Source organism: Quercus suber, unplaced genomic scaffold, assembly GCF_002906115.3.
Source record: "Quercus suber isolate HL8 unplaced genomic scaffold, Cork oak 2.0 scaffold_310, whole genome shotgun sequence".
NCBI lineage: Eukaryota > Viridiplantae > Streptophyta > Magnoliopsida > Fagales > Fagaceae > Quercus > Quercus suber.
In genome coordinates this window covers 134,311-149,164 of record NW_027069766.1, presented here as the reverse complement: position 1 = coordinate 149,164, position 14,854 = coordinate 134,311, and the positions used below count along the sequence as shown (strand labels likewise).

The window sequence follows — 14,854 nt, the reverse complement described above, 5'->3', positions numbered from 1 at the left end:
CGAAGTTTGCAAAAAGAAGAGAATGTGGTTTGACAAGTAGGAGAGTGAATTTTATTTTTATTTTTTTGTCCTATTGTCAGACTTATTAGCCCTGCCCTTGGTCAACTTTACCAAGAGGTTAATTCTAATCAACAATAGGCATGCATAATTTTCCTTTTTTATTTCCTTTCAATTTTCTCATCAATACAAATTAGTCTCCACTACATTAAATGCACCTCCACTGCAACCATTCTTCTTTGAAAATTCAAGTTTTTTTTTTTTGGAAAGACTTTGAAAATTTACCAATATAAATTGGTTTGATTCCGATAAAACTTTGAGACTTGAAAAATGATTCAAATGAATAGTACTCTTTAAATATTTTTCAAGAGTTTCAACTCTTGAAAAATTGGTTTTGAATGAGCTAGAGATGATTATATTAATAGTCGTTTTTCAATATAAATCTTATTTTAAATTATTTTCTTTGAAAATAAGCCGTCACCTTTTTAAGCCCAAAATCAAAAGGTCTTATCAAAACTTTGTGTACATTGATAATTATTCATGATTTTATTTATTTTATTGAAAATAATTATCAACTAATTTGATTTTTTTTTTCTTTTGAGAAAGATCAATTAGTTTGATTTGATGGCTATCCCCGGATCTTTTGTTTTGTTTTTTTTTTTTGTTTTTGGTTGAGAAGAGCCTATAACTATATCTTGTATGTCCAAGTGAGACATGACAATTATTTAATTTAATCTATCAATATGATATCAACGACTTAGATGGGTTGTTTCAAATTGCCATTGGGTCTATGCCATGAAATTGAAACCATGATCAAGAAATTTTGGTGGGGCCAAAGAGGGGATAAAAGGAAGATACATTGGTTGAAATGGGACGAATTGACAAAATCAAAATTGGAGGGAGGAATGGGATTTAGAGACATTGCCATGTTCAATGATTCCTTGTTGGCAAAACAAGCTTGGAGACTCTTGAAAAACCCCGAGTCATTATTTTTCAAAGTCTTCAAGGCTCGTTTCTTTCCAAATTGTACAATCATGGAGGCGAAGCACACAAGTGGGGGTTCACATGCTTGGAATAGTATATTGCATGGGAGGGATGTTTTACTCAGGGGTTGTCAATGGAGGATTGGGAATGACAAGGCAGTGAGCATTTGGCAACACCATTGGTTACCAAGGAAAAATCCACCACAAGTTCTTTCACCTATGGTGGAGTCACTAGCAGATGCGAAAGTGGCATTATTGATTAACGAATCTACAAGGCAGTGGAACAATGAGATGATAGACGGCATCTTCACCCCTGTGGAAGCAGATATGATCAAAGCCATCCCACTCTCACGGTGCGAGGCAAACGATGGCCTGTTCTGGCCATTCACAAACAATGGCTTTTACAACTCTAAGTCCAGGTACAGATTCCTGAAAGCAGAAGAGCAAACTGAATTGGATGAAGAGCACAGGGTGAAAGACAAAAATCTGTGGAGGACACTTTGGTCTATGCAAGTTCCTAACAAAATTAAAAATCTGGTGTGGAGGGCATGCCGCAACTCTCTGCCAACAAAAGAGAATCTGGTGCGTTGTACTATCATCGACAATCCAATATGTGACCGGTGTAAGCAGGTACGAGAATCATCACTCCATGCTCTATGGTCATGCAGAGAATTAGATATGGTTTGGGAGGATGACGTGCAGTGGCAATGCCGAAGAAATCGCACCTTTGTGGACTTTAAGGAACTTTTATCGTGGCTTATTACAGAGCAGCAGGACCTGGAGCTATTCTCAACTTCGGCTTGGCTAATTTGGACTCAGAGGAACCAAGTACGCTTGAACAAACCTAGCATCAGCTCTCATCTGCTCACTGCAACGGCAAAAGAGTTGGTTGCTGAGTTTGCACAAACGGTACCTCTACCACCTTATCCTCGCCTTGCAGCCAATTTCACTCAGACCAGGTGGCGTCCTCCAACACAAGGAATGGTGAAAATTAACTGCGATGGGGCTACATTCAGAGATCAAAAAAAGTCTGGCATTGGTGTGGTGATCCGAGACGACAACGGCATGGTTTTGGCTTCAATGTCCAAGCAATTACCTTAGCTGTACTCGGCTCTGGAGGTGGAGGCAATGGTTGCTTCATCAGCACTATCGTTTGCATCACAACTGGGTTTTCATCGGGCTATATTGGAGTCTGATTCACTCACGTTGGCCTCGGCACTAAGAAACAACAGCACTTTCCTTTCCCCGGATGGTTTGCTAATGGAAGACATTAAATTTTATGCTACTTTTTTTGTTCAATTACTCTACTCTCATGTAAAGAGAGAGGGTAATAAAGTTGCGCATAAGTTAGCCAAACATGCTCTTTATATTTCAGATTTTTCGGTGTGGATGGAGGATGTTCCACCACCATTACTTCCTGTAGTCCTAGAGGACATTACTGGATTTTCTTAATAAAGTTTGACGTGCTTCCCTCTCAAAAAAAAAAAAAAAAAAACAACTTAGATGACACATGACACCAATACATTTGTTCTTCGACATTAATTTAGTGGCATATGTAAATTTAGGATTGATCACTAAATTTTAATGTTACATTAATTTTGTAATTGGCTTAATATCCCCCCCTACTTCTACGCTCATACACCACCATGGAATAGATTGAACCATACGTAGAGCTGCTACTCAAGTCAAGTTCAATCATATGACCTGTGTCCCCATCACAAGCCCATGAACAGCAATCACTGTTTTGACCTTCTAGAGTCCAATACGCAACCTTAGGATAAACAAATCAGTCAGTAGAAGCAGACCCTTTTATGATAAAGCCATTTTTTAATTGCAACAAGGCTGAACTCTCATCATAATGGCACAGAACAGTGGCTGTATATATATATATATATATATGGAAGGTTTTTTTTTATTATTTTTTTATTTTTTATTTATAAACACCACCATTTCAAGCCAGGCAGAGATGGACCTAGATTAGGACCAAGGGCATGGCCCTTAAACCTCCCTCTCCTTCTTCTTCCATTTTTTTTTCCCAAAATATATATTTTTAATAATAGATATACTTAAATATATAAGCATTCGATGTTTGGCCAAGAATTCAATTGATCCAAAAAGGGGGGAAAAGAAAGAAAGAAATAAATGATCGGCTATCCTAAACGCTCATAATTTCTTGTACTTTGTCAAATTATTTAACAAAAATATATTTTCCTAAAAAAAAAAATTTAAGATTTCTCAAAAAAAAAAAAAAAATTAAGGGTAAATCAAAAAATAAGAAGCTAAGGGCCTTTAAGAAAATTACTCTTTTATTTTGAAGTACACTTTTGGTTGGCCCTTTACGTTTAAGATTTTCATTTTGTCCCTTCATGTTTGATCCAATTTTCTGTTTGGCCCTTTATACTTCAAAAGTTTGTTTTTTTCCTTTTATTTTAGCACTTCATGGAAAGAAAATTTGTGTATGTGTGTAAGAATTAGAAGTTCAACAACCTACCAACTTGTCTATAAGGTGTTTGTACTTGTGCTTACTTTATAATTTCTATTGCAACTATGAAAAGGGTTTTTTAAATCATTAATACTGTCAAAATTAGGTTTGCAATAAAAAGAAATATGATTCCAAAATACTCTTTGATTTTGATTATTACAAAATTTATTACATAATTGTAAATGCATACATTACTTTTAGGATTTAAAATAAAAATGAGTTCCATTTTCATAAATGATCAAATTGATTTGAAATCTCTTGAGAAACTATTATTTTTTGTCTTTTCTGTTGATTAGATTTTGGTAACATTGAATTAAGTTAGTCTTGTATTGTAATATAATTGTCATTCTTAAATTAATTTTTCTTTTAGTTTTCTTTTTTAAATTTAAAATTTTATTATTAGACCCCACGACTAAAATTTTAGTTTCGTCGCTAATGCAACTTGGGATTCTTAGTATAATGATTGATTCAGACCTGTGGACCGGGCCCAACAAAATCCACGCTTGGTTGAGTTCGAGTAGGTGTCTTCAGTAGACGGTTGGGCCAGCCCGAAAACAAAAACTGGAAAGCAGTGTAAGGGACAGAATTTCTGGCCCAGGTTCTACACAAAGATTTTGAGGCCTAAATCCAACCCATTCATTCAAGGCTCATTTCAAAGGGATTTAATTTCCCGCGAAGCTACAAACACCGATACTTATTTATTATTTATTATTATTATTTTTTTAATGAAAAGATTTTACTAGTTGAGCTAATTAAAATTCACTACTAATATTAATAAATAAAATAAAATAAGGGAAGAAAAAGAATGATTGAGGCCGATACTTTTTTATTTATTTTTAACGAAGAGACTCTGCTAGTTGAGCTAATTAAAATTCACCACTAATATTAATAAATAAAATAAGGGAAGAAAAGAATGATTGAGGCTAAAGGTATGTTTGATAACTGTTTTTTCCCTTATTTTTTGTTTCCAAAAACATTTTTCTATTTTTGAGACTAAAAAACTTGTTTGGCAACTCAAAATGGACAGAAAACAAAAATTGTTCCCAAAACTCAATTTGTGAAGGAATCTAAAAACATGTAAAAGACTGTTTTTAGTTTTTAATTTTCAAAAGTTAATAAAAACACGCATTTAATTTAATGAATTTGTCTCATTTAATGAGTTAGCAATTAGAGTTCAAATCCTAGGAACAATATATTTTAGTATTTTTTATTCAAAAACCTATCTTTTTAATTTCAACTAACCAAACATGTTTTTTATTTAAAAAATACAAGAAAACTGTTTTTTCTTTATATTCCCAAAAATAAGTTTTTGAAAATAGAAAACAAAAACTATTACCAAACATAACCTAACATTTTTAGCTGATGATGTCAAAGTGCTCTTAGTGTGAGTTTGGATAGCACTGAGAATAAAATTTTCAGCTGTGTTTGGCATTTTGTGTGGGTTCCGTGTACTATTCACGGGACTCGCAAGTAAGGATTTTTGCAAATTTTTCTTTAAAACCGGATCTCACGACACTATATACACATTTAAAATTATTTTAGTACAATATTTTCAATTTTTAGTAATAAGCGGTATCCAAACAGACTCTTAATGAGCATTACAAAGTAAACAAATTTGTGATGGTGTTAAGGATGGTTTTATTTTTTATTTATATAGTTATTTCACTTGTACACTAAACACGTGTCTTGATACTATTTGACAATTTTTAGTATGGGCTTCTTCTAATAAAGAAGTCGGGTTTAATGCTTTCGTGAAATAGGCTTTAGGATACCATTTTACTGTTGTCAATTTGTGCATAAATATTAAATGGTGTAAATGCACGTTTAGTCCCTACATTTTGGTTTTTTTTTTTTTTTTTTTTTTTCATTTCGGTCTCTACATTTTCATTTTACTACTTTTAGTCCCTAAACTAATTAACGCGTTAGTGAGTGATGAGTGCTATAGTGGATTTTTAATAATATTTTAATCCCTCCGTTAGTGACCTTAGTTATTTCCATTTGTTGACTGACAGAAAGGACTAAAATAACACGCGTTAATTGGCTTAGGGACTAAAAGTTGTGAAATGAAAATGTAGGGACCAAAATAAAAAAAAAGCCAAAATGTAAGAATTAAAAGAGCATTTATGCCATATTATATCCAAAGTTCAAGGGACATTGCTGCAAGATGAGCTTATTCTTCTCTTCTACTGCATAAGGAATCTTTCTCCATCTTCTATTGTAGAAAAAACTTTTCTCAAAATTCTGTTGTGCGATAAGGCTTCCTTCGAATGAATATTTCTCCACTTTTTGCATATAAACACTAAAGCCCAAAGAAAATTCTTATGAAGTAAATGTTAGTTTACAAGGCGTTAACATGATTGGGAATTTGGGATACAAAGGGACAAAACCCATAACACCATCCTTGCTTTCACGTTCTTGGATTTTGGCTTTTTCTTGGTCATGCTTATCTTGTTCCTGAAGCTTTCTCTGTTTATCTGCCTTTTTCTTTTTCTGTGTCTTCTATTTTGTGCATGGTGGATTACAGTGAGGGTTGCTCTTGCTCCTATCATTTTATACAAAAGGGTTTGGGCCTTAATGAGCTTATTCTCTGCATTTGGATCACAAAAGGGTCTTGGGCCTTATTTATATCGGCTTGCCTAGGCCGTTCTGCAGCGGACTTCTTTTGGGTTTTCTACTCTATTTCATAGTATTTGGACTATATAGGCCCACGGTTACTCTTCTTAAGGCATGCTCCTTATAGATGCCATCTTCTCGTCTCATTTCCCATTAAAGGAAGGATGGGCCATCCTCGGGCCCCACTTTATTACCCCCATTTAAAGGTAATTTGCTGCAAGCAATTCTCTCTCTCTCTCTCTCTCTCTCTCTCTCTCCAAGCTAAGGCTTTATTAGGTCCGTTTGGATTGAACTTATTGTTGCTGAAACTGAAAACTGAAAACTGAAAACACTGTAGCAAAATAAATTTTAAATATGTAAATAGTACTGTGGAACCCATTTTTAATATTTTTTATTGCGTGAACAGTATGTGAACAGTGATAAACAGTGCTGCTACAGTACCGCTACAGTGCTTCTCTGTCAACCGCGTGCAACCAAAAAAAAAGAAAAAAAAAAAGAGGAAAACGTGGACGCCTGAACGCAGACGCCCAATCCAAACCCTTACATTATCTTTTTTATTCCACTTCACTTGGGGTTTTTATGGCGTGACCCATTGGATTACTGGACTTTTGTTTTTGTTTTGTTTTGTTTTATTTTTATACAATATAGCAATTTTTATGTATGCGAAGAGTAAGCTAAATGTATATGTGCGAAGTTTTCTTTTAGAGACTTGAATTTTGGTTTTTACTCTCCCAACCTTATAAGCAATTATATTTATAGAATAATTATTGCACCTGGGGACTTTTGTTTTGTTTTTTTTTTTGAGGAACAGGGTGGGGACTTTTGTTAGTTGGTCTAAAAGCGTGAAAAATGGGGCATCAAAAATTAATGAATGGGCAAAGAGGAGAAGTCGGTGGGATTCAGTCTAACTGGGATCCCCATACAGAAAATAAACTAGTAAAACAGAGTAATGGGATTTCTTATGTCTTTCTTCTCTGTTCATTACCAATTCTTATCAGTAAAGATTGATTAAAAGTTATCGCTGGTATTCTTCATCAACCTGTCGGAGAAGACTCTGTACGTAGGAAGAGGAATCAATTTTCTTGGATAATCTTTTTGGCTGAGTTTGGAGGATAGCATAGATGTATTAATCCCCACCTTTTCGATCTTTTTGTTGTCCCGAAAATATTTTCCCATTTTCTGTCAAAACAAACGGAATGTAATATATTGCTTTCGTCTTTATATGGGCTCTTACGTACACATGAATGAAGTTGTTCACTTGGTTTTTCCCCTTTATATTGTCACTTCACTAGTTTGATACAAAAGATGAAAATCATTGTGAATGGGGATCAATAAAATCCAAACCTAAAACGCCTGGATATATATAAGGACAAAAAGGGAAAGAAATCATGTGCCAGATTCCAGAATAAGAAGCATTGGGGCAGGGCAAAGAAGATACTGAAGCCAATAGCTAGCCTAGATCTGTCCTATAATTCATACAAGTCCAGGTACGATAATTCTCCAACAATATGTAAATGTTACAAACTTTGGTGAAAGTCATGAATTAAGCTAGAAATGCTTCTACAATGATTTATTTTAAACTATAAATTATTATACATGCTTTTTTTGATTAGGTTTTGATCTCACCATTTCTTATATACCACTTCTAGATACGCTTGGATTAGACTATCATTACGTTGTAGTTAATAGTAATCCTTTCTATATTTCAGTAGAATCTATTTGGTATTAAGAAAATAAAAGCTACACGCTTATGCTTATTTTTATATTATCAAATCTCAACTCTTTTTTTAGATTACAAATAGTATTATCTGCACACCTTTTGTATAAATTTCCTGTATACATATCTGTCATTTACATTGTTAAAATCACATTTAATTGTTCTATTTGTACTTTTGTTCAAAATCGATAATGCAGATGAAAGGTATGCACAAAACCAATGCATAAGAGAGAGAGAGAGAGAGAGAGAGAGAGAGAGAGAGAGAGAGGTACATATTTTTCAATAGAACTCCTTTCTCACCCATGTCATGTTCTTGTGTTCCCACCTAGTGAGAGTGCATCCCATATGCAAGCTAAGATGATCTTTTAAAAAGCACACATGGATTTCATCATTTTGTGTCTGAGTTAATGTATTTTATTACATGAATATAACACGAAAAATTGAAAGGAAAGGACCAGAAACATTTTGTACGTACCTTGAATTTAAAAATACTATGAATTTTAAGATATACAAGAAGGACACGTGTTAAGAGTTAGATTTGGTTGCAATGGGAAAGTCGATGACATAATTGACCCAAATATCTTTCTGATCATGACTTTGTACCCAGTCATAAAAGGAGCAATTATTGGTACTTTAATTAATTGTCCTCTCTTTTTGAGTCGTTGGATCACTTTCACCAGAGAGAGCTGGAGCAACGAACTTTCAAGTTTCTAGAACACGTTGTGAAAGTTAGTTTGAAAGAGTAGAGATCTTTTTTTTTTTTTTTTTTTGAGAGAGAAAGAGTAGAGATCTCTACTCTGAATGGTAGCTGAATAAGATTATTAAAAACCTAATAGAAGAAAAATAACTTAATTAATTCATCAACATTATCATATTATATATAAAAGCATAAAATCTCGTGATCCCGTTCCAACACTGTGATATACGTAATCCCATGGCCCCTGAAAGCATTTTTTATTTTTATTTTTTGAGAATCGAAAGCATTTTTTAATTGGTTATTAATAATTTATATAGAACCATATTATTACACCCACGTAGTACTAGAGCCTGTACGACAAATGTCGGGGCGTCTTGGACTATGCGCTTATATTAGAAGGGATCAATTTCTTAATTGGGTCCGGTTAATGTGTGGGTACACATTAACAAATTTATTTTTGAAAAAATTTTTATTGAAAATTAAAAAAATTATTAAATTTTTTTTAATTTTCGATAAACTTTTTTCAAAATTAGTTTACTATAAAATTCTTGTTAATTTTTAGCCATAAATTAGAATGGATCAATTGATTTTCACACTTCTAATAAAAGCAATTGAAGTCATGAGTTATACTCACCATTAAGTTTAAAAACAATTTATTTAACTTTTTACAAAATTTTTTTTATTTATACTTAAATTTTTTTTATAAAAAACTATACATAAAAGTAAAAAAATCAAAAAATTAACTTATAATTTTTTCCAAAATTGTATACGTTTAAATCTGTGTTTTTTAAGGAATCTTTAAGACCTTGTAATTTTTTTTTTTTTTTTTTTGAGAAGCCCTTGTAAAATAATTTGTAACAAGTTGAACCCATAAATTTGTCACATGGGGTCATTTGGGTTCTCAATCCAAGTACACATGCACGTGACTGAAAGTGTGAAACACGTTGGGTACTTCAATTAATTATATTATATTTTTTTTGTTGTCTAGATCGTGTAGATTGTAATTCTCAGATCCTACTGGTTATGACTCTACATGAATTGTAAAATGGTTTTGTCCATTTTTAAACCGACTAATCCTTCTATAAATTGATCTCCCCACCTCCATGCATGTCGGAAACAAATTTTCAAATTTCTCTAGGAACTTGAGAGAGAGAGAGAGAGAGAGAGAGAGAGAGAGAGAGAGAGAGAGAGAGGATTAAACAAGAAATGGGAAGGAGTCCTTGCTGTTCTCAAGAGGGACTAAATAAAGGGGCTTGGACAGCTCAAGAAGACAAGTTACTCACAGATTACATCAAAGCCCATGGAGAAGGAAAGTGGGCAAAAGTTCACAGAGACACAGGTTAGATACTAATGGATAGTTTCACTTCTCTAACTGCAAGTTTTTTAGCATTACTTTACACTTTAGAGATTGTAGAAAAAGCTAGGTTGCTGTGGGAAGAAAACCATGAAGAGCGTTCATGAAAAAAAAGAAAACAGATTAAAAATAAAAGATGCAGGTGATTCCTTCGCTTGAAAAAAATATATTAAATTATGTTAGAGTATATCTTCAATTAGGTTTGCTTTACCTAAAGAAAAAGAAAGGGTTAACTTGCTTTTGCTAGAAATAGGAATTTATTATCTTAAAGGAACAAGTGTGCTGCATGGAAATGACGTTTAATTGTTCATGTGCAGGGCTTAAGAGATGTGGGAAGAGCTGTAGGCTTCGCTGGTTGAATTATTTGAGACCCGATATCAAGAGAGGCAACATTACAAATGATGAAGAAGACCTTATCATCAGGCTCCACAAACTCTTAGGCAACAGGTCTTGTCCATGCTCTATTATTTTTTTTTATCCGATATTTCACACAATTCCAGAACTTTTGTAGATCCTAATTTAACATGGATGTTTTAGAAAATTTTTATAGAAAAATGAAAAAATGACTAATTTTTTTTTTTTAAATATTTTTTTGGTTTCTCATAAAATTCTTAAAATAAATGATTAATATATATTCTAAGGCGTGTATTAACTAGTTTAAAAAAAAACAAAAAAAAACGTCTATTAACTAGACTCATTTAATATTATTATATTTTGAAATGTGGAAAATTTTGTATTACGTAGTTATACACCTTATTTATATAATGTTAATAATTTCATGTTATAGTCACATTTTTTTTATTAATGTCCACATTTAAATGTAAAATGGATAATTTGTACGGACAATATAAACGTGAGAAACTCCATATCCATTAAAAGGAATAGATTTTTTACTCTATTTGGCGTGTGTTTTTTTTTTTAGATGGTCTTTGATAGCTGGGAGACTCCCAGAGCGAACAGACAATGAAATCAAGAATTATTGGAACACCATTTTGGCTAAGCGGGAGCAACGGAAACCACTAAACCATAGCAAAACTGCGAAAAAAGCAATAACCAGAAAAGTTGATGAATCACAAAACACAGATGTTATACACAGCAAGGCAAAAAGTCCATCCATGCACGGCAACGTGGTGAACAGCATTGAAGTACATCCCAGATCCAGTGATGGGTTATCACCATCCACGTCTACAGAGGAAAACTCATTGGACTTATTGATGGATTTCGATGTGGGAGAAATAGGCCTTTCAGATTTTCTTAATTCCGACTTCACAAAGCTCAATGATTTTGAAATGTTTAATATGAACAGTTTGATAGAAGGAGATGTTAGCAAACCAGCTTTTGTCAGTCACACGCTTTTGTCACCTAAGGATGTGTCGGAGGATTTTAGTGTCCAAGCTAGCATGGACTCAGATTTCAGATCTTTGGCTTCTTTTCTAGAATCAGCCGAGGAATGGACAATCTAAATAGTGTTGTTTTTTTAAACTGAGTTTGCATGCATTATCGGTCATGTAAACCTTCTAAATTTCGAATAATTTCATTATTACCTAGGGTGAGGCCACTAGCAGCATTCAAGTTGATCACCTTGTCATTGTTATTTCCACGAGTAAGATAAAATGTTGCGTTCAAAATCATTAATCTCACGTTCGACTTCCCTCTTCATTTGGAAAAATCCAGGATCACATAATTTTTCACAACTTATTGCCACAACTATGATGTGAAAGAGTGTGATTCGTAAAGAAAAAATGACGAATCCATGTGTAAGTGATAATTAACCACTCAAAATCTACCACGTTAGAATTGTGACAAAAAAATTGTGGATAATTTGTGGTCCTAGAACTACTCTCTTCATTTTTCCCCAAATACTTTATGATATCTAAGTAATGATTATCATACACTCACTATTCACTAGTCTATTCCATTTAATTGTGCAGATTATATATAATTGAATGTGTGAGAATATTTTCTCTATGGCCCTTGAGACCCCGCTAGAAAGGCGCCAACCTTGCCCGAGTTACACGAGAAACATTCAAAAAGATAAGAAAAAAAGAAAAAGAAAAAAGAATTTAGACTTGTGTGGGGGTACAACGTGTACTCAACCTCAAATAAAAATATTCCGTCCATCTTTGTCTTTCACTTTAGGTTACACTCATTATAATTTGTACATATTCCTTTTTCTTTTCCAACCAAATAAATAAAATTTGAAATGTAAAAAAAAAAAAAAAAAATCGTACACATCACATATTGGAATTGGTAAAACATAAAATGAATTATGAAGCATAAAAGAAATCAAACAGGTGAGTGGGTATTTTGTGGGAGAGAGTGAGTTCGAATGGTGCAGGTCGTAGATTATGAAGCTCATGTATTTTTCTAAGTTTTATGGATATCTTGGCCAGAGTAGAGTAGTTTTTGGCTTTTGATGGAGGATGCGATATGATAAATAATTCATGGATTGTTCTTGAACAGCTTAGTTTTGGAGCTCAGCTCATTGTGTGGTTGCTCCTGTTTCTGTGTTGTTCTTTCCCGTTGGGTTCTCCTTTTATTAGAGCATCCATAGTTGTGAAGCCAAATTTTTAACTTTTTAGCACTATAAAAAGACACTTTATCTATTTTACTTTTTCACATCCAACACTATAATAAAATAATATTTCATTCAACTATCAAAACACAACCACAACCACCATCAAAGCCATAAAAATCACTACACAAAGACGCGGAGAGAGGAAAAGTAGCAAGAAATGCAGAAGAAAAAATAAAAAATAAGAAAAGTAGTGTGAATGTAAAATAATTTATTTTTATTTTTATTTTTTTTATCTTTTAGCAATCGTGTATAGTCAAAAATAGCTATGCATTGTAGTTATGGAGCAAAAAAATATTATTTTAACTTCATTATTGTAAGGTATATTTTGAATTTTAATAGTACTAAAAATAACTATATACCTATTTAACACCGTTATTATTACTGCTTTATAAAGACGTGTAGGTTGATTCCCGCCCATGGCACACACTTTCCCATATTTTGGTTCAAATGGCTTGAAATAGCAACCTTGGGGAGATGAGTAATCATTGAACGATCGAAGTTGCTTGTGGTTTAAATTTCGAGAGGAAAAATTCCTTTGCTCGACAAAATGGAACCGTGATGTGACAAATTTTAAAGATTGGTTGACTTTAGTAAAAACAAATGGGGGTAGTTTAGGGTAATAAATATTGGTAGAGGCCAATTCATCTTGATGATAAGCATAAGGACTTGCAAAGGGTCTAGACGTGCATGCTGTAGCTAACTTTTGCGTTGTCCTTGTTGGTGCTGCATGTACTTCTACTTCCTAACAAACACAACACCAAAGGAGTGTGGCAGACAACCATAATGACACTCACTCCCCTTCCAACCAAAGAGCATCTCCGTATTTTGAGAGTTTTTCAGTCAGTTGGACACTTTGCATGATTGGGTTGTAGCCTTGTAGGCTAGGCAACCCAATGAAGATCTTGGGTTGGATACAATTGTGTGTTATGGCTCATTGTTGGGCAGGACGTAAAGGCGACTAATTTAAGTGGGACTTATTTTTATATTTTGAATATTAATAAAAGATTCATTTAATTTTTTGTATTTTTTTCATTTAAAATTTATTTTTTCAGATAGAAAATTACAAATTAAAATGAAATAATTGTATTACTCAATGACTACACAACTAAAATAAAGGTAATTTATTGAGTGAAGCAACTAAATACTAAAAAATTCTGATTGAAAATTTTAATAAAATTATATATTTAGTGTGCATTTGGCATGGCTTAAAAATTCAGTTGTTTTTACTATTTAACTTATTTTTACTACTATTTATGGGTCTCACTGCACTTTTTAATACTATTTCAGTTATCTTTTTGTTTTATCTACAAATATATTTTCAGTAAAAAGTTTTCAATTTTACCTAAATAAATTGTTCCCAAACGGACAATATTTCTAAATAAAATTTGAGTATAAATTTATTTACTAGTGGGAGATTAATGTGTTTTTCAATATTTGTGTGTGGGAGCTTAATGAGTTCTACACTCTAAAACTGAGAAAAACGACCATTATCGTTTCATCCAATGAAAATATTTTTCTTTTTCTATTTTTTCTTTGATTAAAAAAATTACTTTTTATTTATTGGTGAATATTTGAGGCTTAATTAATACACCTATTGGTACATGGACATCTCTATTGGTAAAAATTTAGAGGCCTTACAAGGTTGCCTACTTATCTCATGCTTGAGCCGACCTTGAATTTGGGGCAGTCTTTGACCATTGGACCCTTTGTAGGTTCCTTCTTGAAATGTTATCTTTTGTTCTATCGAATGAGGTTTCTCTGCCTATGCCATGATTTAGGTTATTTTTCCAAAGTTTTGTTGATTAACAGGTTTGGATTTTCAAGATTGGGCCTTTTGTGGCTCAGGAAAAAATGATGCCGAAACACATAGATAGCAAATGAACCGTGAAAGTTGAAAAATAAAGTTAGGGAATTCTGTACTTTGAGTTTTCCTAATGGCAAACAAACTTCTCAAATAATTTGTCTAAGGTTCTAATATTTCTAATAAAAATGTCCATGGTCTAAGGTTCAAATTCTTCATTTCCTATGAAATTATAAAAACAAAAATCATGAATAATTTGGAGTAATAACATATATCTAATACTTTAGCTAAAAGTTCATTTGTAGTGGAAAGGTCTATATTATTTTGAAGAGAGGTTGTTCAATGCAACAAAACACTGGCACTAGTAAATCTTTGAACAAAATATCTAACTATTATATAACAATTTTCGAACTACTTTATTGAAGAAAACGAATCATTTCTTGACCAACCAAACCATCCTCAGTAATGCTCTAAAAAAACAATTTCTTATTAAATTCACAATCTCTAAGAACCTGCAAAACCTTTAAGAAATTAAGTGGTAGCATCTGAAAGGATTCGAAGCACTAGACTAATACTCAGAAGTCAAATGGAACCCACGGTTGTCCTTGCTCCCCAACGATCTCGATCTGATT

At 33.0% G+C, this 14,854-nt stretch overlaps 1 protein-coding gene across 1 annotated transcript; it reads left to right on the top strand.

Moving 5' to 3' along the window:
- Window positions 1-9,607: 9,607 nt before the first annotated feature.
- LOC112011852 (transcription factor MYB1) lies at window positions 9,608-11,453 on the top strand. The gene is made up of 3 exons (XM_024044189.2): window positions 9,608-9,828; window positions 10,161-10,290; window positions 10,766-11,453. Exons 1-3 carry the CDS (start codon window positions 9,696-9,698, stop codon window positions 11,304-11,306), a joined length of 804 nt encoding a protein of 267 aa, XP_023899957.1. The 5' UTR covers window positions 9,608-9,695; the 3' UTR covers window positions 11,307-11,453.
- Window positions 11,454-14,854: the final 3,401 nt, after the last annotated feature.